Source organism: Oncorhynchus mykiss, chromosome 16, assembly GCF_057628025.1.
Source record: "Oncorhynchus mykiss isolate SJ-2025 chromosome 16, ASM5762802v1, whole genome shotgun sequence".
In the NCBI taxonomy this organism is placed as follows: Eukaryota; Metazoa; Chordata; class Actinopteri; order Salmoniformes; family Salmonidae; genus Oncorhynchus; species Oncorhynchus mykiss.
In genome coordinates, this window is record NC_143037.1 from 57690743 (window position 1) to 57716842 (window position 26100).

At 43.1% G+C, this 26100-nt stretch overlaps 4 protein-coding genes across 6 annotated transcripts; 3 read left to right on the forward strand and 1 right to left on the reverse strand.

Moving 5' to 3' along the window:
- Nucleotides 1-449: 449 nt before the first annotated feature.
- Nucleotides 450-5959, forward strand: naa80 (N-alpha-acetyltransferase 80, NatH catalytic subunit). Its single transcript, XM_090203488.1, has 2 exons — nucleotides 450-637; nucleotides 4693-5959. Coding segments are annotated over exons 1-2 (846 nt in total). The 5' UTR covers nucleotides 450-635; the 3' UTR covers nucleotides 5537-5959.
- On the forward strand, nucleotides 511-11858 carry hyal3 (hyaluronidase 3). Of its 2 annotated transcripts, none has more exons than XM_036947318.2 (4): nucleotides 511-637; nucleotides 6308-7285; nucleotides 9175-9264; nucleotides 11068-11858. In XM_036947318.2, the coding sequence occupies exons 2-4, from the start codon at nucleotides 6338-6340 to the stop codon at nucleotides 11359-11361; spliced, it is 1332 nt and encodes a 443-aa protein (XP_036803213.2). In that variant the 5' UTR covers nucleotides 511-637; nucleotides 6308-6337; the 3' UTR covers nucleotides 11362-11858. The 2 variants fall into 2 exon arrangements, with proteins under 2 accessions (XP_036803213.2, XP_021422216.2); XM_021566541.3 differs by lacking the exon at nucleotides 511-637 and adding an exon at nucleotides 2303-2388.
- LOC118939556 (uncharacterized) lies at nucleotides 11397-13746 on the reverse strand. Of its 2 annotated transcripts, none has more exons than XM_036947321.2 (4): nucleotides 13408-13746; nucleotides 12737-12880; nucleotides 12403-12618; nucleotides 11397-12304 (listed from the first exon to the last, which is right to left on the reverse strand). In XM_036947321.2, exons 2-4 carry the CDS (start codon nucleotides 12873-12875, stop codon nucleotides 12168-12170), a joined length of 492 nt encoding a protein of 163 aa, XP_036803216.1. In that variant the 5' UTR covers nucleotides 12876-12880; nucleotides 13408-13746; the 3' UTR covers nucleotides 11397-12167. The 2 variants fall into 2 exon arrangements, with proteins under 2 accessions (XP_036803216.1, XP_036803215.1); XM_036947320.2 differs by having other exon boundaries at nucleotides 11397-12299; nucleotides 13408-13744.
- A 794-nt stretch (nucleotides 13747-14540) lies between these two features.
- LOC110492324 (aminomethyltransferase, mitochondrial) lies at nucleotides 14541-24535 on the forward strand. The gene is made up of 9 exons (XM_021566543.3): nucleotides 14541-14790; nucleotides 19347-19514; nucleotides 19604-19684; nucleotides 19772-19903; nucleotides 20032-20110; nucleotides 22260-22405; nucleotides 22565-22745; nucleotides 22827-22982; nucleotides 23211-24535. Exons 1-9 carry the CDS (start codon nucleotides 14623-14625, stop codon nucleotides 23387-23389), a joined length of 1290 nt encoding a protein of 429 aa, XP_021422218.2. The 5' UTR covers nucleotides 14541-14622; the 3' UTR covers nucleotides 23390-24535.
- Nucleotides 24536-26100: the final 1565 nt, after the last annotated feature.

Below are 26100 nucleotides of genomic sequence, written 5' to 3' on the forward strand. Positions count from 1 at the left end.
GCAAACTTCAAGGAGTTGGTCTGATACAGTATGTCATCGGTCTCCCCCCCCCCCCCCCCTGCTTAGAGAACAACCCGTCCCCACATAATCGTGGGTGGTGCTGCGTTTTTAGCCCGCACTACAGAAGGCTTTATCGGACAGCTAATACAGGACTTTGTTGTTGGTATGCTGATTTTTCAGGGTGCGCTGCAGCACCTCAGTATCTCTACTTTCTGCTGCTATGCCCCCCCCCTTTCCCCAATTTGGGACTCGTTACATACCTGGACCACCTATTGAGATGTGCCTTTTAAGTAAATCGTGTTAAAAAAATTGAGACACGAGTTGGTCTTCAATACCACTGACATATCCATTAAGTTGAACATTGATCTATCCCCATCGTTTTCTAAAAGATGCTATGATACCTCCCATACGCTGGGTGGACGCATTACGTTTCTTGTCCACGTGGATCCAGTGATCACAGCCAAAGATTAAAGTATATTTCCTGACCAAGTGCGGTAAATCCCGATCGCAGACCAGTGAAGGCTACTGAACCATTACCCTGATTAGTTTGGTTAAGGAAACCAAAACCGATCCAGGAACAGCGCGTGTTTCAGATTCGAGCCAACTTTCGGTGGAAGAAGCGTGAAACCGTGAACATGTAGGTATTAGCTGTGGTTTAGGCTTTAACAGCATACATTTGTCACAATTGCTTTCCACTTTAACCAAATACAAATTTAGGCTATTAGGTCTTGGATATTTGGAATATGATATTTAAATAATGGTTTCTGGAAGTACTCGAAGTCGAGGCGTCATTTGAATTACTCAATGCACTTCCCGAGCCAGCACGATTTATGTTGCCTATGATGTCGTTCACAGAGATTATTTGTTGCATTCTGTACTGTGAACGCAATGCATTTACGACAAAATGGTTAGGGCGCATTCTGATGTGGTGTCACTTATTTTTGGACCTGCCCTTATTTGGCAGTGGAAGTGAAAAGCCTATCCCGTCATTTTTCAGTAGCTGAGATGTTTGACAGTGTTTCTTATTATTTCACTCAGTATTATGTTGTATTTTTTATTTAACCAACACCTAGTTTTAAAGACAATAATTCCATACCTGCAGCTTAAAGGGGAAATTTGCAGTTCAAACATTAACAAAGTCGTGACCCCGCCACTATTTTGGTAAAGGTATGGGGGGTGGAGCAATGTCAAGACTTTCAAATGAATAGACAGAGCTATGGATGCAAGGACTGACCATCCATTTTATTAAAAGTGGTTTTAACCATGTTTTGAGGCTATACAGTGTTTGTTTACAAATACATTGTTTACAAACAATGGAGAAAAACAAGCTTATATTTGGGTTTGAAAGTTAAACTAAGCTCATGAGGCATTCATTAGTTATATTCTTCAGGAATCAATGGGTTTATATCATTAATTTAAAGTCCAAAAATGGATGTAGCAATTGCAGATTGCCTGTTTAAAAAACACAAAATATTTGAACCAATTGAGAAAGATGGGCTTTAAAATCACTTGACCTGGTGGTTATATAAACAAATGTTTTTGAAATGATTATTATGTATTTGAACCTTTATTTTACTAGGCAAGTCAGTTAAGAACAAATTCTTGTTTACAATGTCGGCCTACCCTGGCCAAACCCGGGCGATGCTGGGCCAATTGTGCACGGCCAGATGTGATACAGCCTTCATTTGAACCAGGGACTGTAGTGACGCCTCTTACACTGAGATGCAGTGCCTTTAGACCGCTGTGCCACTCGGGAGCCCGGGTGTCTTATAAGGCTCTGGTGGTGATGCGATCCTTTACACAAGAGGAACCAGTGAGTGATATCTTGAGATAAGAACAGTGTTCCTAAGAAAATACTATTTTACAACTCATGTGTCATACAGAAGATCAATGACAAGCTCCCTTCATAATGCTGTTATTCAGTAATCTAGGGGTTCTATACTTAATCAATTTGTATCCACATACTGTACGTTTTAGATAGCTGCAGCACTGGCTATATTGTAAAATACCATATAGTCTACAAATCATAATTACATCTCCCCACTAAATTCCACATGTTATTTGGAAAATGCTAGGCCTACGACCAATGCTTGCATATGCAGTACATCTAATTTGTAACTAAATGATGTATGTATCAGCTAACATGAACACACTTACAATTTAATTTACTGGAATAAACAGCCCTTGCCATGTTTGTCACATCGGAAGTGTGTTATTTAACACTAAATTAGATAAAGAGTTTGTGGTTGAGCTGCTGTCACAACTGTCATGTAGGTTATTTCCTGGTTTTTGACGTCTATTAGCATGTTCAGTGTGATGTCATTAGACTATTGGCATTCTCTCTCCTCTCTGCCTGCCAGTCACTAGTCCACTCTGCAGTAGAACCAGGTAAGATGCCTGCAATTGCAAGGGCAATTTGTTTCTTTTGTATTTTGCTTGGTATAGGCCTCGTATTGTACTCTTATCATATGTGTTTCTCTACTGCTTTTAGGAGGCTTTTCTATGTGTAAGCAAATAGAACATTTTACAGTGCAGCAGCATGCGTTTTCTCTGTGGTCTTTATTATACAAAATAATGCTCTGCAAATATTTTCTGCATTTAAGGAATGGTGGCTCTTGTTCACTGCTACCCAGTGTTGTGCGAGGAGCCCCAGATTTTGATTACATACCAGGTCATAGATTTAGATCAATTCATGAGTTTGTCTGAGAGTCATTTGCAAAGTTGTAAAGGATGCTGCTCTCATAAATGATACAACTCTTGTTGACAATTCTGACAATGATATTAAGATGTAGATCGGGGATTCTTGAAAGTCGGGACAAACCTTGTCCAGCAGGGAAACTTTATTTTATAGTAAAAAAATAAAATAATAATGCAACATTTCCATGTCGGCACTATGCTCGGAAATGCCACCAAAGAAAGTTGAAAATGTTACAAAAACAGGCAATGATTAATATCAACTGAAAAATGTCATTATGCAGTGTCTTGCAATAGCCCTCTTTGAATATTTCTCTCAAAACTGTAGTTGCTAAAAAAATGTGTCCAGAGATTTGGTCAACTCCGTCAAACGTGTGTGAAATCCTAAATGAATGAGGAATGAGCAGGGATAACTACTCCATAGGGATCCCTTCTTCTTGTCTTCATTATGGTGCAGCAAGAATGCTCATGGTCTGGGAAGTTCTCTACTTTTGATAGATTTAAACAAACAATATTGAAATAACCATGGTCTCAACCATAAACTGTCAACTCCATCTCCCTGATAGATTACGATAGGATATACATTTTGGTTCAAATATGTTTATTTTAAGGTGTCTGACATACATCCAGTTAGTTGCATTTGATGAAGAAATTGAAGAATTAGGAGGTTGTTCCTTTACATGGTGTGATGATAGCTGATACTTTGGTCTGTGAAAGTATACATTTCAAATGTTGTTAATATTAAGACAAATATTTGTGGGAAAATCATAAATACATAGACTCATAAGTAGGCTACATTATGAGCTTTCTATAATGACAAATATTGTATCTATTTAAGTTGATGTATTGCTCCAAGATAAGTATTACAAACTGAAGGAATATATAACAATGAAACCAATTTTTCGGACTTTTATTTGTGTATCTGCATTGGTTTTGGCCATACAACACGACACACGTTTTTTGTCCAAAGTTGACAAGCTGGCAACCTCAGGTCTTGTTGTGTCAGATATTCTCAACTAGTCCAGTCAGCTTATTTCTTCCAATCACCAGGGGGAGGAGAAGAAACATGTTTTCCTCAGTGGTAAATAAGAATACCGTAGTAATGGTGCACAACCTTGTTTTTTAAACGGTACATTTTCTGTGGAGAACATGGATGTACATTACATGTATCGCAAGAATGAGTGGGTTCAGTGTGTCTCTTCCTTGAAGCTGATATTATCAAGAAACGCTGTGGAGTAATAACTTCCCCATTTATGTCTGAGAGAGATAGTGTGGAAACTGGTGTTATAGACACTCAGCACATCTCTTGATCATCTTAAGCCTGTCAGCTCTGGCCACACTCTGTGACACAGACTAGGCCTATCTGGAACACTGTACTAAACTGGAGGCCTGCTTTGTATAGCATCGGAGAAATGGAAATGATGATGCTTGATGTACTGTAGTACCTTTTGAAAAATGTACGGTTGAAATGTTAACAGCTTCTCTCCTGTCCAGGGGCTGCATGTTAACTGAGTCTCATCAATGCACTTGGGCATGCATCCTACTTTAGCTGTACAGTAGGTGCAGTGAAACAAGGTATCATTTCACCCTCGGTGTCCCGGACAAGGGGCCAGCAGAGAAGGTCACAGGGGAGGGAGGGGAGGAAGAGAGCGAGACTAAAAGTCTCTACTGTTATCCTGGCTGGTGTGGGTCTTATTTCAACCACCAATGAGCCCATGGATTGTCAGTAAAAACCAAGATCATTGCAAGACTGCCTGAATTACACTGAGGTTGCTTCTATAATATTTGTCTATGATGCCTATCTACTGTTTGTTGTCAAATTTGGTGCCTATCTAATAACTGCTGTGTCATAACTATACTTTGTGACACACTGGGGAATTTAGTAGTTCCCAGTGCAGTTGTCTGATGATGTGACCAGGGGCATGTGCATGAAGATGGAATCCCCTCCCTCTGTGTGTTCTGACCCTGGCTGTCCCGTGTTGTCTGGGGGGGTCACAGGTATGACAGTGGGGGGGTGTGGGCAATCCCCCTGCATCAGCGTCCGGACCTGCTGGAGCCGTGCGCCGACTTGGTGAACAGTGAGTGGCAGCGGAGCCATGGTGCCCGGGTCCACGCCCTCCAGAAATCCTGCCAGGAGTTCCCCGTAGCCCTGGTGCTGCTGCAGGGCTCTGGGAACAGGGACGGTGGGGATGGGGAGACCCTCCTGGGGCATGTCCGGCTGTCCCGCGTGGTGTCCCGCCCTGGGAGCCTGTTTGTGGAGTCGGTGGTGGTGTCCAAGGCCCAGAGAGGGAAGGGCTACGGTCGTACACTGATGCAGGAGACGGAGTGCTACGCTAAGGCCCGAGGGTTCCGGAGGCTGTGTCTGACTACCCACGACAAGCAGCACTTCTATGCCCACCTGGGCTATGTTCTGTCCATGCCGGTACAGAATGCTGGTGTCATGGCCTCCTTCATGCCCATGGAGGTGCTGGAGAGGTTCTCCAAGCTCCCAGGGACAGACGCCACCCAGGGTGAGGTACAGGGAGGCCCACCACCACCATCACCACCCCAGATCCCTCCTTCCTTTATAGGGCCTGCTCCATCACCTCTGCCTCCTCCTCCACCACCCACTCATCCTTCTAGTCTTCCTACTCCTCCACCTCTTCTCCTCCCTCCCTCTGCTCTATCTTGTCGTCCACCTCCCTTTCCTCCCTCTGGTCTTCCACCTCCTCCCTCTATTCCTCCTCCTCCTCCTCCTCCTCCTCATCAGTGTCCGGCCCGACTAGTGTTTCAGACTCTTGAGGAGACGCCCTACAGAGATGCTAAAGGAGTTCCTATCTTCTGGATGCACAAGGACATCTGAGTCTGAGGGCCTGGCTGACCACAGACCATGTCACCCATGTCACTCAGCCTCACACACACACACATGCTCAGGACATTGAGGAAAAGGACGCTGCCTTTGGCCTATTTAGTACCACAGCCTGTAGGGTTTTGACAAGAGGTTGACAGACTGAGAAGGAAGGATATTTTTGGGGTCTGGCTGGCTCTCCTTGAGTTCTTGACAGAGATACTTAGTGCTGTAGACTGAGATAACACTTGAACAAAGAATACCAAATGTTTGATCTCATGTGCCTTAAGTAAGTTGTTTTTTCTTGTCCTAAAATAAAACATTTATTTAATGAATGGTTAATTTTACCTGATCAAACTAAATATTTATCACTGGGTCTATATTTTGGACCTAATGTTTCAATCATTTCGATGTTGAAATAAAAGACAGCGTACTAAAGTGTGTTGTTATGTGTTTTCTATGGGTCACCGTTTAAGATTGCACATGTTTAAATACCCTTTCATCCAAGCATCTGTGCAGACAATCTCCAATGGTCTTGTCTTGAAAGGGATGCAACCGAGGTTGTGTATAATTTCAGCCAGTAGTTTGGAAAGTAGTGCTCGCGAGCTAAAAGGGTTCCCTGAAAATTGTGCACAGTTGAGTACATGTCATCCATTTCCTGTGATATGCTACATCCTGCAGAAAAATATTCCAATTTGTACAATATGTTAAGAATTTGTAAGTCCTTAAGATCCTCTTGAAATATTAACATCAGCCAAAATGAATTTGTCTGTGTGTTCTCTTTAGGCACGACAACACATTAACCAGTGAACAGCCATGCTGCTACATAGCTTCCCTCTCACCATCCTCCTTCTCTCCACCATCCCTGTCACTCCCCAGTGGGGGGCAGTGGGTGATGAGTCTGGAAGGTCTGTGGCTGCTGCAGGGCCAGTGGTCCAGGGCAGGCCCTTCACCATGGTCTGGAACATGCCCACAGCGAGCTGCCAGGAACACTATGGCATCCACCTGGACCTGGGGGCCTTCGACATCGTGGAGAACCACCACCAGCGCTTCCAGGGCCAGAACATGAGCATCTTCTACCACAATCAGCTAGGGCTCTACCCTTACATCACCCAGGAGGGTCTGCAGGTTAATGGAGGGGTTCCCCAGAGGGGAGACCTGGAGGCCCACCTGGCCCTGGCCCAGACCCAGATCTCAGCCCTGCTCAGGATAGGGTTCAGGGGCCTGGCCGTCATCGACTGGGAGGAGTGGCGCCCCTTGTGGGTGAGAGACTTCGGCATTAAGCTGGAGTACCGCCGGCTGTCTAAAAAACTAGTGAGAGGGGAGCATCCAGAGCTAACCAAACAGGAAGTGAACTCCCTGGCCCGTAAGGAGTTTGAGAGGGGTGCCAGGGACTTCATGTCTGAGACGCTGCAGTTAGGAGTGTGTCTGCGACCGAGGGGACTCTGGGGCTTCTACAGCTTCCCTGAATGCTTCAACTACCACAGGAAGCAGAAAGGCCACAGCTACACGGGTCACTGCCACTCCAAGACCAGGCAAAAGAATGACCAGCTAGCCTGGCTGTGGCGCCAGTCCACTGCCCTCTACCCTAGTATCTACCTACCCAAACGTCTGGCAGGGTCCTCTGATGCCACCCTCCTGGTCAGACATAGGCTTCTGGAGGCCCTGAGGGTGGCGAATCAGTACCCCACTAGCACCCATGCAACTCCTGTACTGCCCTATGCCAGAGTGGCATTCGCTCACACCCTCCACTTCCTCAACAAGGTAAAGTATAACAGTAAAGTTGGAAAATGTTTCCTATCCCATGACTGTGTTATTACAGAGTTATAATCAGTCCTTCAAAACATACACTAACAGTGATGCACTTATGTTATGAATATTATAAACTCTTTGATATGATATTTGGCAGAATTTACTATTATTTGTGCTGATATCACTTTGTGGCATACAAGTAATCAAACTAGTCTCCCATTGACCTTGCCATGCAGACAGTGACATATGAGCACACCTGGCAGTTGATGCTAGCAAGCAATGGAAAGATATTCTATTCCTGCATTATTTGTATTTATTTATTTTACCTTTATTTAACTGGAGTCAGTTAAGAACAAATTCTTATTTACAATGACGGCCTACCAGAAGGCAAAAGAGCTGCGGGGACGGGGTCTGGGATTAAAATAAATAATAAAATAAAAATATAGGACAAAACACACATCACGACAAGAGAGACACCACAACACCACATGAAGAGACCTAAGACGACAACATAGCATGGAAACAACACATGAAAACACAACATGTAGCAACACAACATGACAACAACATGGTAGCAACACAACATGGTAGCAGCACAAAACATGGTACTAACATTATTGGGCACAAACAACAGCACAAAACAGCACCAAGGGCAAGGAGGTAGAGACAACAATACATTACACAAAGCAGCCACAACTGTCAGTAAGAGTGTCCATGATTGAGTCTTTGAATGAAGAGATTGAGATAAAACTGTCCAGTTTCAGTGTTTGTTGCAGCTTGTTCCAGTCAAGGTTAAGGGCAGAGAAAGCTTGTTGGACACTAAGAAAGCTTTGTTGTAGAGCATTTAACACAAAGTCCGGTTAGGGACCAGCTGAATATAAGACTGTATCATCTGCATATAAATGGGTGAGAGATCTTCCAACTGCCTGAGCTATGATGTTGATATAAATTGGAAGAGCGTGGGGCCTAGGATCAGGCCTTGCTGTACTCCCTTGGTGACAGGCAGTTGCTGAGATAGCAGATGTTCTGACTTCATACACTGCACTTTTTGAGAGAGGTAGTTAGCAAATCAGGCCAAATACCCTTCAGAGACACCAATACTCCTTAGCCTGGCCACAAGAATGGAAAGGTCTACCGTATCAAAAGCTTTGGCCAAGTCAATAAAAACAGCAGCACAATATTGCTTAGAATCAAGGGCAATGGTGACATCATTTAGGACCTTTAAGGTCGCAGTGACACATCCATAACCTGAGTGGAAACCAGATTGCATACAGAGAGAATATTATAGACATCAAGAAAGTCAGTCAGTTGATTATTGACAAGATTTTCCAACACTTTTGATAAACAGGGGAAAATAGAAATTGGCCTATAACAGAGCATCAGCTTGATCTCCCCTTTAAATTAAGGACGCACCATGGCTGCCTTCTAAGCCATGGGAACCTCCCCAGAGAGGAGATTTAAAAAGGTCAGAGATAGGCTTGGCGATAAAAGGGTCAGCAACCTTAAAGAAGAAAGGGTCTAAACCATCTGAACCAGATGTATTTGTTGGGGTCAAGTTTAAGGAGCTCCTTCAGCAGCTCGGACTCAGTGACCGCCTGCGGGGAGAAACTTTGTAGCGGGGCAGGGGAAAAATAGGGAGGAGCATCGGGGATAGTCACATTAGAAGGGGTGGGAGAGCAGGAATTGGATGGGCAAGGCGGCATGGCTGAGTCAAATAGGAATCCTGAATTAATGAAGAGGTGATTAAAGAGCTCAGCCATGTGCTCCTTGTCAGTAACAACCACATCATCAACATTGAGGGACATGGGCAGCTGTGAGGAGCAGGGTTTATTCTCCAGGTCTTTAACCATTAGACTCAATCATCTCACCTCAAGTGTATGTCTTTTTGTGTGTGTTTTCAGACGGATCTGGAGCACACACTGGGAGAGAGTGCAGCGCTGGGGATGGCAGGAGTGGTGCTGTGGGGGGAGCAGGCGTTCGCTAAGTCAAAGGTCAGATCCTGGAGACCTCACAGTTTGTGCATATACATCCACTATAATATACATACAGTGCCTTCGGAAATTATTCAAACCACTTGACTTTCTCCACATTTTGTTATGTTAAAGCCTTATTCTAAAATTGATTAAAGTGTTCCCCCCCCCCCTCATCAATCTACACAAAATACCCCATAATGACAAAGCAAAAATTGGTTTTTAGACATTTTTGCTAATTATTAAGAAAACATTACTGAAAAATCACATTTACATAAGTATTCAGACCCTTGCTCAGTACTTTGTTGAAGCACCTCCGGCAGCAATTACAGCATTGAGTCTTCTTGGGTATGACGCTACTACCTTGGTACACCTGTATTTGGGGAGTTTTTGACATTCTTCTCTGCAGATCCTCTAAAGCTCTGTCAGGTTGGATGGGGAGCGTTGCTGCACAGCTATTTTCAAGTCTCTCCAGAGATGTTCGATCGGGTACAAGTCCGGGCTCTGGCTGGGCCACTCAAGGACATTTAGAGACTTGTCCCGAAGCCACTCATGCGTTGTCTTGTCTGTGGGCATAGGGGTCGTTGTCCTGTTGGAAGAGGAACCTTCTCCCCAGTCTGAGGTCCTGAGTGCTCTGGAGCAGGTTTTCATCAAGGATCTGTCTGTACTTTGCTCCATTTATCTTTGCCTAGATCCTGACTAGTCTCCCAGACCCTGCCGCTGAAAAACATCCCCACGGCATGATGCTGCCACCACCATGCTTCACTGTAGGGATAGTGCCAGTTTTACTCGTGACGCTTGGCATTCAGGCCAGAGAGGCCAGAGAGTTCAGTCTTGATTTCATCATTCCAAACAATCTTGTTTCTCATGGTCTAAGAGTCATTTAGGTGCCTTTTGTCAAAGGTACCTTTTGTCATGTGCCTTTTACTGAGGAGTGGCTTCCGTCTGGCCACTCTACCACAAAGGCCTGATTGGTGGAGTGCTGCAGTGATGGTTGTCCTTCTGGAAGGTTCTTCCATCTCCACAGATGGGTGAACTCTGGGAGAGCTCTGTCAGATTGACCATCAGGTTCTTGGTCACTTCCCTGACCAAGCCCTTCTGCCCTGGTTGCTCAGTTTGGCCGGGCGGCCAGCTCTAGGAAGAGTCTTGGTGGTTCCAAACTTCTTCCATTTAAGAATGATGAAGGCCTTGTGATGATGTGTTCTTGGGGACCTTCAATGTTGCAGACATTTTTTGGCACCCTTCCCTAGATCTGTGCCTCGACACGATCCTGTCTCAGGGCTCTACGGACAATTCCTTCGACCTCATGGCTTATAAGGTTGAACTGCACTGGCAACTGTGGGACCTTATATAGACAGGTCAGGTATGTGCCTTTCCAAATCATGTTCAATCAATTGAATTTACCACAGGTGGACTCCATTCAAGTTGTAGAAACATCTCAAGGATGATCAATGGAAACAGGATGCACCTGAGATAAATTTCGAGTCTCATTGCAAAGGGTCTGAATACTTATGTGAAGAAGGTATTTCTGTTTTTCATTTTTTATACATTTTCAAAAATGTCTAAAACCTGTTTTCACTTGTCATTATGGGGTATTGTGTGTAGATTGCTGAGGATATTTATTTAATCCATTCTAGAATAAGGCTGTAATGTAACAAAAGGTGGAAAAAGTCAAGGGGCCTGAATACTTTCCGAATGCACCGTACCTCTACAACCTTCAGTGTGTATGCAGTTCAGTTTCTGTTAGATTGTTTGTTTTTGTTCTGTGTTTGTTTTTGTTCTGTATTTGTATATGAATATCTCTTTCCCTTCCTCTCTCGGCAGCATCAGTGTGAGATACTGAGGGACTACATTAATTCTGAACTGGGAGTGTACATCAGCACCCTGAAGAGAGGGGTGCAGCGTTGCAGCGAGGAGCGATGCCATGGCAACGGTCGCTGTGCCAGAAGGGACCCCTACTCTGACCACATGATCCCACTCTCTGACTCCTTCTCCAACTTCCTCCCTGACCCCACTCATGACCTCAGCCACCTCCGCACTAACTTCCTGTGCCAGTGCTATCAGGGCTGGGCGGGTGAGAAGTGTCAGGAAAGGATAGCTTCAATCACTAACACTTAGTGTCAGGAAAATATATAGTCTCTATCACCAATATATAATATCACCTCTTTTGTTTATTTGGTTGATGCGCAGCATACAGTAGCATCATTGCAATTCCACCAAGTGTATCAAAGTGAAAACTGTGGCAGTTGCCATGCTAAGGCACTTTCTCAGCGTATTCATTCTATACAATTCAGTTCCACTTGTGACATGTTTAAGTTGTGATAGTCAGAACAAATTTGCACTGTGTTTTGTCAGTAACTAAATGGTTGTGACATTTCATCATACATCGCCTGTCTCATGCATACATGTAAAAGAGGACCGCTTCTAAAAGTTACAGCGTAGCTTGTATGTACAGTATGTTTAAGTCACAGATCACATGGACGTCTCGAACCTGAATCATTTCTGTCTTCATGCAGTTGTTCAAATACATGAATACATGAATTGTCAGTTGAAGAGTGTGGTCTTTTAAGCTGTGATGTCACTAAAGATGCTATAAAGTGTTCAATACCCTGCAATCTTACTGAATGAGTGTCTTTCTTTCCCCTATTTGTCTTGCAAATCAAACAACTCATAAATATACAGTACAGTATATGGAAACATTCTCTATGGGTTCCAACTCCCGGGCTATGTTGTGCATATGGCAGTAGGGGTTGTTTCTGGATGGGCCCAAGTTCCAATACCATGTGCAGGGCAGGGATTTGACTTGAGTGGAGATGTTGGGGCAGGTAGTTAACAGTTGGTGTTACATTAGTGTCCAGGGGCCACTAGGACGGGGATTTCAGGGTCCAGGGGTGAAGGGTGTTCCTCTCCGTGACCTCTGCTCCTCAGGATCCTCCCGTGATGGCTGTGAGGTTGTGGCGCAGCGCCTGCAGCTCCTGGATGAGCTGGGAGACCTCTAGGGCCACAGCCTGTCTCTCCCTCACTGCTTCCGTTAGGGACCGGAGAGTGCTGCCCTGCTGCACTGGAGGGGGAACGCAGTCACAGAAAGGGATGGGCAAAATGTTGAGGCCTGGTTGGATTTCAGATCAAGATTCAGAAAGAGTAAGTGAATATCGTTACCTAAGAAATAGAAGATAAGAAGTAGCGTCAACAGCGTCAGTGATGTCACTGCACACCCCATGGTGTATCGAAACGAGGTGGGCATCAACAGGTCTCGGAGCGTGCTCTGCCATCGGCTTCTCATTGGATGCCCTGTCTGATAGACAACTGGTCTGTCCCGGAGATGGAGGTTTCCATTGGTGGAGGGAGCAGGAGGAAGGGGAGGTCGTCTGCTGCCTATAGAGACCATAGAGACAGTGGAGATTCTAGTGACGGGAGAGTAATGAGAGTCACATTTCAATGGTGGATTTGGATGCAATCACTATACACAATACAGCCTGGAAACATCTGGTACCTTTGTGGTTGTGCTCTGGGTGGGTGCGGTGCAGGTCGTTGATGGACTCCACGGAATGTAGCTCGATCTCAGTCAGATCCCGATCACTGATCCGGGTAAAAAATACTGGAGTGGTAGGGGATGGAGGTTGTTTCGCCATAATCCCTGGAGGGAAGGAGGGAGAGAGAAGAGGACACCAGGTTTCTAAATATTATTACTGATAATCAAAATAAAACTGTTATCAGGAAGTTGGAATTTGGACTCAGGGCCAGGGCCAGGGGAGAGGTGATTGAGAACAGGCCCTTTGTCTGACTGGGAATGTTTCCACAAGTCTAGCCAAAATGACAAGCCATTTCAGTCATGCAGCCTAGTTAATATAATGTACAAGAATGCTTTAAGCACACTAAGTTGTATATTGGCATATTGGTATGGTGGCATTGACAGGCAAGCACAATTATTTCAATGATAGAAGGGAGACATGATATAGTCCTACTCTCTAACACACAAAAACAGACGCATGATTCATCAAACCAGACACTCCCACCCCATTTTCTATTCAGGTATCCGGGCTTCACCCAAAAACTTTAGGGACACAATACCCATGAATTTTCTCCTCACAATCAATCAAGTGTCCAGATAGTGCCATTCCACCAAATCAGCCACCTTGAATTCTCCCCTCTCTCTGCTCTTACCTTCTGAAAGATACACGTATAGTATGTGTATCTGAGGAGAATTCACGTACAGTACGTCTCCGTGTGCGTCTCCTCAAGAAAGGAAAGCTGCTGTCAATACGTTCCCAATACGTGTCAACAACAAGTGATGAAAAAGGTTGTCCAGTGTCATAGGATCAAACAAAATATACATCCACAACTGTATTAATTAACCTTCTGAATATAGTCCAGGGTGAATAACTGCCTTATCGCACGGAAGTGAGTCCAGACCCAGTGTTCTGTGTCTGTGTCTCTGTGCCCCCAATCCCTGCCTTGCTCCCTGCTGCTTGCCCCTACCCCAACAGCCCCTACCCTAAAATAGAAGCTGGGACGAGGGTGCTATTAATAGCTGCTACTGGGCCACAGGATCATTCAATTATCCAACAGAGGAAGAGGAGGTATAGTAAGCAACAGGACCCAGAGCAATGTGAAACGTCCCCGAATATAAAAAAAGACTGCTTTTTAGTGTGTTCATATTTTATTAATTTACAACAAGTGATCTAATGACAGTGTAAAGATAACAGTTACTGGTTGACTGTTAGTGTAACACATCGTTAGTGGTTTTCTGAGATGTAGCCACTGTCATCCCAGATCCAGAAATTCCTTGGTTTTTCTGGGTCAGTGGTAATGACATTTCTTCTTGAGTATAGGAGACGTTATGTTATGGTGCTGGGTGTTGTGAATTTCCCCTCAGTCAGACTGTCACATAGCGAGGCTTCAGTGTACTATCTGTGCCATGACAGAGATTGTTGTGTTTTGAAAGTGTACTCTGACAGTAGGCCTATGGACATTTACAAATATAAGTAATGACAATAAGACATGTTACAGAGCATTGGTGTGAACATTTTGCTTGTGTTATTACATCATAAACACTTGCAATAGGCTATGCATAATATGTATGTATAGAAAGAAAAAATAAAGAATTAAAGAAAGACCGAAAGAAAAATATAAGAAAAGTGTAGAAACAAATGGTTGAGAATATATTTATTTGTTCATATGACAGCAACATTTAGTATTGACACAGAACATGTGCAACAAACAGGCCTGTGTTGTGAGTTTTCCTCCAAATGTTTGAAGAATGTGTAATTTCATCAACTACATTTCCCAAAATACATTGCTCTGGCTAGGGTCGCTGTTTTGCAGAGAAAGCACAATTCTGAGTGCGGAGTCCAAACTGTTGACGACAGCGAGGTGTTTATGTTACGTGAACTTTTGGATCTCGTCTGCAACGAATATACGATGTGGTCTCGGATTCTATCTGGCGGCCGCGGGTTCGGATTCGGTTTCCGAGTTCCGAGGGAGTGTCTACGTGGCGTTGGACTCGGAATAGCGAGGAGGCAGAAGAGGCATGCTTCAAGTTCAGAGGTACTGTTCCATCAACCTCGAAGACAAATTTCTGCTGCTCACTAAAACTGACCCATGCAGTTGGCCTAGTGCTGGGAAATTTTGAATATTAATTGTTTCAGATCCTTCAGAACGTAATTTGTTTATCTGTTCATATGTTTTAGATGTATTTAGTCGTCAAACCTTGATTTTTTAACAATGATTTTGTTGTATAAGCTATTGCAATATGACAGAACGGCGATCATATTGCGCTTGCCCATTTGCTCCATGGTTTTTTCCCCTCTTATTTGTGGCACGCTTGGTCATGCAAATCAAATCTACATCTGTCCCCGCAGAATGCCCCCGAGCCCGCACAGATCACTTCGCTTGACTGGCTGCTGCAGATTATGGCTTTATTAAAAGTATAATAGTGGCTTGTCAGGGTATAGATAGGTCTGCCTCAGATCCCCCATCTCTAGAACTAGTCTATTGAATGAACACTATCTTCCATTTATACTCTAATCAGTTCTAGTGAGATTTCATTGAATAGTTTAGGCTGCTGAAGACTTCCTGATTTACTGTCAAATGATGAATGTAGTGTAGTGTAATGTCTTGGCCCACTGCAGGTCAGGATTCTTTACAGGAATGGACCTTGGATTGTTACTATCCAGTTGAAAGAGTTCGGCGTTGATGCTAATCAGTTCTGAGTGGGATAAAGTATTTTATTAAGATCTTGTTTATGCCTCGCGCTGCCATTTACCGTAGGAAAGAATGTATGTAAGGAAGTATTCATATCCCTTGACTTTTTCTGCATTTTGGTAGGTTACAGCCTTGTTCTAAAATTGATTAAATCATTGTCGTACAGGTGTGCCAATACAGGTTGACACCTGTATTTGGGGAGTTTCTCCCATTCTTCCCTGCAGATCCACCCAAGCTCTGTCAGGTTGGATGGGGGAGTGTTGCTGCACAGTTATTTTCAAGTCTCTCCAGAGATATTAGATCGGTTTTAAGTCTGGGCTCTGGTTGGCCCACTCAAGGACATTCAGAGACTTGTCCCGCAGCCACTCCTGCGGTTTTCATCAGGTTTTCATCAAGGATCTCTCTGTACTTTGCACTGTTCACCTCCCCAACCAAGGCCCTTCTCCCCTGATTTCTCAGTTTGGCCGGGCGGCCAGCTCTAGGAAGAGTCTTGGTGGTTCCAAACTTCTTCCATTTAAGAATTATGGAGGCCACTGTGTTCTTGTTGACCTTCAATGCTGCAGACATTTTTTGGTACCCTTCCCCAGATCTGTGCCTCGACTCAATCCTGTCTCGACGCTCTACGGACAATTCCTTCGACCTCATGGCTTGGTTTTTGTTCTGACATGCACTGTCAACTGTGGGACCTTATATAGACAGGTGTGTGCCCTTTCCAACTCATGTCCAATCAATATAATTTACCACAGTTGGACTTGAATCAAGTTGTAGAAACATTTCAAGGATAATCAATGAAATCATGAAGCACTTGAGCTCAATTTCGAGTCTCATAGCAATGGGGCTGAATACTTATGTAAATAAGGTATTAATCCTGTTTTTGGTTTGTCATTATTGTGTGCAGATTGCAGAGATTTATTTTAATTTTAATACATTTTAATACATTTTACATGCTTTCTGGTAAGTTTTGAGTACAGTACTGGGTGGGGTGAATATATTTTATATGACACATTATTTTTTTGTTAACTAGTAAATAGTAGCCTACAGCAAAGTGTGTTTAAATAATTTCTAACTTAACCATTTCTGCTGGTTAGTTTTTGCTACCATGTGGGTTTTAGCTTGCTTGAGCCTGCTAACTGAGGAGTGTTAATTCACCTGTTGCCATACATGTTTCATTTAAAAATATATATCTTACAAAGGAGTTGTTTAATCTAACTGCTTAACTATTTATCTGTACATGGAATTGTATTTTTTTTCTCTTTTTTTCTAATCTTTACAAGAAAATGCCACAGGTACTATCTGATGTGTGGAGAAATTTCACTGCAGCTAATGTAGAAGGAAAAGCTGTGTACATTTGCGAATAGTGTGCCAAATCATATGTGAATGATGCAACAAAGATGCAGAGTCATCTGGCCAAGTGCATAAAGTTCCCTCAGCGCTCACAACAAGCAACCTCTGACAAAAGTCCCTCTACATCTATTCGAGGTGAAAATTATGAATCAGACACCGTATCGACAGCAACAGCTCATGGTCCTCCTGGAATCAAAGGTTTTTTGACTCAGTAGAGGAACGTAGTCGGTGAAATGCTGGTGAATGTCTTGCACAAGCTGTGTATGCAACTGGTTCACCTCATACTCACAGGCAATGTGTATTGGAAGAGATTTCTGAATGTTCTTCGCCCAGCATACACTGCTCCAACCAGACATCTTTATCTACTCATTTGCCAGATGTAGAGTTCAAGTGAAGGTCAAGCAAATCATAGAGAAAGCAGACTGTATTGCTGTCATCTCTGATAGGTGGTCGAATGTTTGTGGGCAAGGAATAATTAACTACATCATCTCCACCCCTCAACCAGTATTCTACAAGAGCACAGACACAAGGGACAACAGACACACCGGTGTCTACATTGCACATGAGCTGAAGGCAGTCATCAATGACCTTGGACCACAGAAGGTATTTGCACCGGTGACAGACAATGCTGCGAACATGAAGGCTGCTTGGTCTAAAGTGGAGGAGTCCTACCCTCACATCACACCCATTGGCTGTGCTGCTCATGCATTGAATCTGCTCCTCAAGGACATCATGGCACTGAAAACAATGGATACACTCTACAAGAGAGCCAAGGAAATGGTTAGGTATGTGAAGGGTCATCAAGTTATAGCAGAAATCTACCTCACCAAGCAAAGTGAGAAGAATAAGAGCACCACGTTGAAACTGCCCAGCAACACCCGTTGGGGTGGTGTTGTCATGTTTGACAATCTCTTGGAGGGGAAGGAGTCTCCCCAAGAAATGGCCATATCACAGTCTGCCGATATGGACAGCCCCATCAAGAGGATCCTCCTGGATGATGTATTTTGGGAGAGAGTGGTAAGCAGCCTGAAACTCCTGAAACTTATAGCAGTAGCCATTGCACGGATTGAGGGAGACAATGCAATCCTGTCTGATGTTCAGTCACCTGGTGGAAGGGACTGTGGATCTGAGGCTCTTTCCCCTGTTGCCTCCATCATCCACCAAATCCCACCAACATCAGCCACCTCAGAGCACAATTGGTCCTTGTTTGGGAACAGACACACCAAAGCACGTAACAGGCTGACCAAATCAAGGGTTGAAAAATTGGGGGCCATCTGGGAAAATGTGAGGCTTTTTGAGCCTGACAACGAGCCATCCTCAACAAGGTTGGAAAGTGACAGTCCAGGGAGAAGACACGGAAGCCCGAGAGGAAGACAGTCTAGAAACTATAGCGTTGATTATCATTTTAAAAATGTATGTTGAAAACGTTTTTGGGAGATGCGATGGATCATTCAGTATTCACTTTCTTTTGTTGTTCAGTGAAATCATCCCGTGTGAAGGTCAACTCATTTAATTAAAGTTCAATTCGTAACTAAATAGTTTAAAAAATATATATATTGGAAGGATTTTATCATTTGCAATTATGTCTACTTATGATAAGGTAAAAGGTTTATGTTTCTGTCTCTATATGATATGGTAAATATATCCAATGCAAAAACATCTACATTTAAATGTTATTAATATTAATTTGCATATATTTACCTTAATTCCCACTGAAAGTTTCCACCTCTGAATATTCCCCAAAATGTGCAACCCTAGCTGTAACGTAACAAAATGTGGAATAAGTCAAGGGGTCTGAATACTTTCCGAAGGCACTGTATGTGTGCCTATTGTTCACTCTTACAGTAGATGAATAAGAACAGGGAGGCACCCTGAACACTTAGCACATCGTACCCATCAAGCAGTAGGGATTAGTTAGCAGTGTTCGTTTAGACTACACAAAGAGAGAGAGATGACTTTGGAGTTGTTTCACAAAATACTGAACCCGTAAGCAGGCCAACATCGGCCCCCAAAGTGCATGGCTGACTGATAAGAGCAAGCAGTGGCTGGGTTAATGGTTAAAGGTGACAATGGTTGTAGTAGAAGAAGTCTGCATAATAACTTGGGTGTATTTGATTAATGTTGCGCACCAGACTTATACTGTACACTGCGGCTGTTGAAAGAGGCACATTTATCACCAACATTAATACTGTTATCTATTATAGGACCTGCATTTGTTATGGTTATGATGAAAACATTAATATTTCAAGTCAGACCTGCTGTTGCCCTCTTTACACTAATGAGTTCTCACCTACAATGATAGGACAATCAGTTGTATGAATCAGTTACATGAATTACATGAACTTCCATGACTCTACTAGCCTGGTCCCAGGTCTGTTTGTGCTTTTGACTACTCCATTGTCATTGGCACGACAATACCATAAGAAGTTGGCAGGAGGGCAGAAACAGACTGGCGACCAGGCTATGACTTTTACATTACTGATACCATTACAGTAATTGCGGTACAGCAGCATATGTTACAACAATAAAGACCGAGTGTTTTCCTCCTGAGCCAGGCCTGTATGAGGAAGACCACTCTGTTTGACTTCCATCGGGACCAGGGGGGTAAGATGGTGGAGTTTGCTGGCTGGAGCATGCCTGTCCAGTACAAAGACAGCCACATCCACTCCCACATGCACACCCGCCAGCACTGCTCCATCTTCGACGTCAGCCACATGCTACAGGTGAGAGGCATTTCATTTAGCAAATTTGCATGGGTCGATATTGTGTTCTCATTCTATGGGCTATACCATCTATTGTGTGTCTCAAACAGAGCAAAGTCCACGGAAGAGACAGAGTCAAGTTTATAGAGTCTATGATCGTTGGAGACATAGCAGAACTGAAGGACAACCAGGTGAGACAAATGCCTGCAAGCAAAAAGACACGCACGTACACTTGTTTCTCCCACACACCGACACACTCTTCTCACACTTATCTCCAGGGCACGCTCACCCTCTTCACCAATGACAAGGGAGGAATAAATGATGATCTTATCGTCACCAAGACAGACCAAGGCTACCTCTACGTGGTGTCCAATGCTGGCTGTGCAGACAAGGACTCTGCCAACATGAAGGTCAGTAGTCCACAGACCTCATGTGTTTGACGACCATCACTCAACGTTTTGGATGGATTTGTAACGCTTTGATGAAGTGTCATGTCTGTTTGTGTTTCATATATCTGATCCTTTCTGTGTTCATGTAGGCTAGACTAGCCAAGTTCAAAGCAGAAGGTCACGATGTGGAGCTGGAGTTTCTGGAGGAATGTTTGATTGCCGTTCAAGGTAAGTTCTCTTATGGCAACGTCAGTTCTACTCGACCTACAGTATCAGTCAAAAGCTTGGACACACCTACTCATTCAAGGGTTTCTTTATTGTTACTATTTCCTACATTGTAGAATAATAGTGAAGATATCAAAACTATGAAATAACTCATGGAATCATGTAGTAACCAAAAAAAGTGTTAAACGAATGAAAATATATTTTATATTTGAGATCCTTCAAAGTAGCCACCGTTTGCCTTGATGAAAGTACCCCCGCCTTTTTGTTTTTTCACTGCTGCTACTCGCTGTTTATTATCTATGCATGGTCACTTTTAGAGGTCGACCGATTATGATTTTTCAACGCCGACACCGATTATTGGAGGACCAAAAAAAGCCGATATCGATTAATCAGCTGATTTTTATATATATATATATATATATATATATTTGTAATGACGATTACAACAATACTGAATGAACAATGAACACTTTTATTTTAACTTAATATAATGCATAAATACAATTTATTTAGTCTCAAATAAATAATGAAACATGCTCAATTTGGTTTAAATAATGCAAGAACACAGTGTTGGAGAAGAAAGTAAAAGTGCAATATGTGCCATGTAAAAAAGCTAACGTTTAAGTTCCTTGCTCAGAACATATGAAAGCTGGTGGTTCAATATTCCCAGTTCTTCAATATTCCCAGTTAAGAAGTTTTAGGTTGTAGTTATTATAAGAATTATTACACATCGACTATTTCTCTCTATACCATTTGTATTTCATAAACCTTTGACTATTGGATGTTCTAATAGGCACTTTAGTATTGTCAGCCTAATCTCAGGAGTTGATAGGCTTGAAGTCATAAACAGCGCTGTGACTCAAGCATTGCTAAGAGCTGCTTGCAAATGCAGTAACGTTTGAATGAACTCTTACGAGCCAGCTGCTGCCTACCACTGCTCAGTCAGACTGCTCTATCAAATATCAAATCATAGACTTAATTATAATATAACACACAGAAATACGAGCCTTTGGTCATTAATATGGTCAAGTCTGTAAACTATAATTTTGAAAACAAATCGTTTATCCTTTCAATGAAATATGGAACCGTTCTGTATTTTATTCAACGGGCGGCAACCCTAAGTCTAAATATTGCTGTTACATTGCACAACCTTCAATGTTATGTCATAATTATGTAAAATTCTGGCAAATTAGTTCGCAACGAGCCAGGTGGCCCAAACTGTTGCATATACCCTGACTCTGCATGCAATGAATGCAAGAGAAGTGACACAATTTCCCTAGTTAATATTGCCTGCTAACATGAATTTCTTTTAACGAAATATGCAGGTTTAAAAAAAATATACTTCTGTGTATTGATTTTAAGCAATGCATTGATGTTTATGGTTAGGTACAGTAATGCAACGATGTGCTTTTTTCGCAAATGCGCTTTTGTTAAATCATCCCCCATTTGGCGAACTAGGCTGTGATTCGATGGTAAATTAACAGGCACCACATTGATTGTATGCAACACAGGACAAGCTAGATAAACTAGTAATATCATCAACTATGTGTAGTTGACTAGTGATTATGTGAAGATTGATTGTTTTTTATAAGATAAGTTTAATGCTAGCTAGCACCTTAACTTGGCTCCTTGCTGCACTCGTGTAACAGGTGGTCAGCCTGCCACGCAGTTTCCTTGTGGAATGCAATGTAATCGGCCACATTCGGCGTCCAAAAATACCGATTACCGAATGTTATTAAAACTTGAAATTGGCCCTAATTAATTGGCCATGCCGATTAATCGGTCGACCTCTAGTCACTTTACAAATTACCTTGACTAAACTGTACCTCCGCACATTGACTCGGTACCGGTAACCCCTGTATAAAGCCTTGTTATTGTTATGTAATTTTCTTGTTACTATTTGATTCTTTTATTTGAGTCTTTTTCCCCTTTAGTTTATTTAATAAATATTTTCTTTACTCTATTTCTTCAACAGCATTGTTGGTTAAGGGCTTGTAAGTATTCAGCGCATGTGACAAATAAATGTTGATTTGGCCAACTGAAACAGAGAGGAACTACCTGAACTTGTCCCATAAGATATTTTTGTTTTCCGTTGCAAATCATTTTGCTACTATGTGTACTAAAGAATATGACCCTGTAATGTCCTCCTCAGGTCCCTCCATGGCCAAGGTGCTCCAGCCGGGATTGACAGATGACCTCAGCAAGTTGACCTTCATGACCAGCACTCTGGCCACTGTGTTTGGGATCCAGGGCTGCAGGGTGACCCGCTGTGGCTACACTGGAGAAGACGGAGTGGAGGTGGTCCTCTCACTCTCTTTTTCTTTGTACTTCAGTAGAGATGGATATTTTTCTGTGCTGTGTGCATTTCTTTCAAGAATCCTTTGTCTGAAAGCAATTGGCATTTGTAAAAAAGAATGTGTTTCTTTCGTTGTGTTGCAAAATCATCCTCCTGTTCAGATCTCAGTGCCTAAATCTGGTGTGGTGGCCCTGACGGAGCGCCTGTTGGCCAACAGTGAGGTCAAGCTGGCTGGACTGGGGGCGCGAGACAGTCTGAGACTGGAGGCAGGCCTCTGTCTCTATGGTAACGACATCGATGAGACCACCACCCCTGTGGAGGCAACACTGGTGTGGACCATAGGTGACTCCCCATTATTATACACTCCCGTGTGTGTGTGTGTGTGTGTGTGTGTGTTAATTGGGTTGTTTGATGGACTTGCAGGAAAGCGGCGGCGTCAGGCGAAGGATTTCCCCGGTGCTGAGATAATTGTCCCCCAGATAAAGGCAAAGACGACGAGGAAGCGTGTGGGCTTGGTGTCCACGGGACCCCCTGTCAGACAGCACACCCCCATTCTCAGCCCAGAGGGAAAGGTCATAGGTCAGTTAGAGGATCTCTACTAGCTATTACAAGATATAATATCTGAATAATCATACGTAAGAGTTTGATTATGCCTACTTAGGATCAGGATACCAGGCCTGATGATTTTCTGTTATTGTTTGTCATTGTTATTAGGCCTACAAATTTAGGCCTGAAATTTAGCTGTGTGTGGATTGCTGTTGAGATTAGATTCAGCTTTCTTTTTATCAGTTATTATTATTTTTTCAGGTGAGGTCACCAGTGGTTGCCCCTCCCCCTGCCTGAAGCAGAACATTGCCATGGGTTACGTGGATGTGGCGTACGCCAAGAATGGAACTCCCATTCAGGTGGAAGTGAGGAAGAAGGCAGTGAAGGCAGTGGTCACCAAGATGCCCTTCGTGCCTACAAACTACTACTCTGGCCATTAGATCTGTCCCTCAATGGACACCTGGCTTATGAGATCAGCCTGCGAACAGTACCCTGATCGGACAGACTGCCTCCTAATGACAGCAAGAGATCAGTCTATCAGAACAAATGCTGCCCCCTTGTGTTTACCTTGAGCAGTTACACTCAAACCTGAAGGACTGTAAGGCTTTCTTTAGCGATAGAGAATGGGTTATGAGAGTGTGTGGCCTTGCCTACACCCAAATCTCCACTCAACTACACAAATACAGCTACACTCTTGAGGATGAGGCTTTTCACTCCTGTTATCTGAAGCTTGTTGATGGTCTTTAGACAACAGTGAGTTGTGTGAATGAGCCATATGGTTTGAAGGACAGGGATCTCACTGACCAGTCAGCAAAAGCAGCAACACGTGCTATGTAAACCAAGAGACACAGGAGAAAGTCACGTTCTCAGGACTGCTGAGCAAAACATTTTCTCCTGTCTAATAGTATGAATCTAATCTAGCATTTTACAGGCTAAGTGGCACAATGACGTGTTAATGTTTACTAATTGCTAACTTAATACTAAATGTCAGCATGAACAAACAACTCTTCATATGATTCCAAATTGCTTTTGCGATACTTTGTCTTTAGGCTTGTACCACGATCCTAGTTGTCACATTCCCAACAAACTAAAACTAAACAATATATACAGTAATGTGTGGCAAAACTCCAATACCTTGCTTGTAACTACTGTGAAGTATCTTATAGAGGTGTTCATGGTCTTGCATCTCCCCTCTACCATTGAAATATTGTCTCAATGTTTTTGATATTCACTTTTGTTCATGTGAATGCCTTAATTTGTATAGCAAGGTAATGATGTAGTTTGTATCTGAAACCCTCATTTTCCTTGTAATATAGGTTATAATTCACATAGAATTAAATATTAGAATTCAGGGTAATTCATAATATATTATACCTTTCTCTTTGTTGGGGAAAGCCATAACTTTGGAGAATTGTCATTGCACATGACTCCACTAGATGTAAGTTAAACATCTGTCACTAATGTTGTTTGACAATTGCCAAAATGTATAGACTACTGTATTTACTGCTGATTAATGCCCTGTATATTGTATTTCTAACATTCAAGATTTTGTTGTTTGCAAATTATTAAACACGATTTTCCCATTATTTGGTTATTTTATCATGTATCTTATTTGTGTACTGTGTGGATAATTAAGCTTGAAGTTCCTTGGCTTACACATCACTGACAATCTGAAATATTCCACCTACACAGACAGTGAGGTGAAGAAGGCAGAACAACACCTCTTCAACCCCAGGAGGTTGAAAAAATGTGGCTTGGCACCTAAAACCCTCACAAACTTTTACAGAGGCACAATCGTCGTTTGGTACGGCAACTGCACCACCTGCAACCGCAGGGCTTGAAATCACTGGCCACTTTTATAATGGAACACTAGTCACTTTAATAATGTTGACATATTTTTTCTTTGTTCATCTCATATGTATATACTGTATTCTATTCTACTGTATTTAGTCTATGCCTCTCCGACATTGCTCATCCTAATATTTATATATTCCTTAATTCAATTATTTTACTTTTAGGTTGTGTGTATTGTTGTGAATTGTTAGATATTACTGCACTGTCGGAGCTAGAAACACAAGCATTTCGCTACACCCGCAATAACATCTGCTAAACATGTGTATGTGACAAATAACATTTGATGTGATTGATTTGAGATAGAATCCTACCACACTGGCTCAGACTCTCGTCGGATGTGGCAGGATTTGCAGGCTATTACAGATTACAAAGGGAAACCCAGCTGTGAGTTGTCCAGTGACGCAAACCTCCCAGATGAGCTGATTGCCTTCTATTCTCGCTTCGAGGCAAACAACACTCAACCAGGCATGAGAGCCCCTGCTGTCCCGTATGACTGTGATCTCGCTCTCCGTGTTCAATGTGAGTAACAGGTTAACACTTGCATACTAGAGCGTGTTCTCAGAGCATGTGTAGGTAGACCAGCTGGCAAGCGTCTTCATTTTCAACATCTCCTTGTCCCAGTCTGTAATCCCAACATGTTTCAAACAGACCACCTGTTTCTAAGAACCCAAAGGTAACCTGCCTAAATGACCATCGCCCTGTAGCACTCACATCTGTAACCATGAAATTCTTTGAAAGCCTGGTCACGGCACATATCAACACCATCATCCCAGACACCCTGGACCCACTCCAATTCCCATGCCGCCCCAACAGATCCACAGATGACACAATCTCTATTGCACTCCACACTGCTCTCTCCCACCTGGACAAGAGAAATACCTATGTGAGAATGCTGTTCATTGACTACAGGTCAGCGTTCAATGCCATAGTCCCTCCAAGCTAATCACCCAGCTCTGGACCCTGGGACTGAACACCTCCCTCTGCAACTGGATCCTGGACTTTCTGATGGGCCAGCCCTCAGGTGGTGAGGGTAGGTAACAACACATCTGCCACACTGACCCTCAACATAGTGCCCCTTCAGGCATTTGGCATGGGCCCACCACATGCGCTGCTGCGACAGCTCAGTCTATTATCTATCTTATTGCCAAGTCACTTTACCTTTAGCTATATGTACATAGCTACATCAATTACCCCATACCCCAGCAAGTGGACTTGGTATGGTACTCCCTATATTTAGCCATGTTATTTTTTACTTGTTATTGTTATTCACTGTGTATTTATTCCTCATGTCACTATT

Excerpts from the sequence above, each read along its gene's own strand:
- LOC118939556 (XM_036947320.2), bottom strand. The coding sequence starts at position 12,875 with ATGGCGAAACAACCTCCATCCCCTACCACTCCAGTATTTTTTACCCGG. Across the intron at positions 12,619-12,736 it reads CCCAGAGCACAACCACAAAG|GCAGCAGACGACCTCCCCTT; the intron begins GTACCAGATGTT and ends TGGTCTCTATAG. Across the intron at positions 12,300-12,402 it reads TCTTATCTTCTATTTCTTAG|CAGGGCAGCACTCTCCGGTC; the intron begins GTAACGATATTC and ends CCTCCAGTGCAG.
- LOC110492324 (XM_021566543.3), top strand. The coding sequence starts at position 14,623 with ATGTTACGTGAACTTTTGGATCTCGTCTGCAACGAATATACGATGTGG. Across the intron at positions 19,685-19,771 it reads CAGAACTGAAGGACAACCAG|GGCACGCTCACCCTCTTCAC; the intron begins GTGAGACAAATG and ends ACTTATCTCCAG. Across the intron at positions 22,406-22,564 it reads CTGGAGAAGACGGAGTGGAG|ATCTCAGTGCCTAAATCTGG; the intron begins GTGGTCCTCTCA and ends CCTCCTGTTCAG.
- hyal3 (XM_036947318.2), top strand. The coding sequence starts at position 6,338 with ATGCTGCTACATAGCTTCCCTCTCACCATCCTCCTTCTCTCCACCATC. Across the intron at positions 7,286-9,174 it reads CCCTCCACTTCCTCAACAAG|ACGGATCTGGAGCACACACT; the intron begins GTAAAGTATAAC and ends GTGTGTTTTCAG. Across the intron at positions 9,265-11,067 it reads AGGCGTTCGCTAAGTCAAAG|CATCAGTGTGAGATACTGAG; the intron begins GTCAGATCCTGG and ends CTCTCTCGGCAG.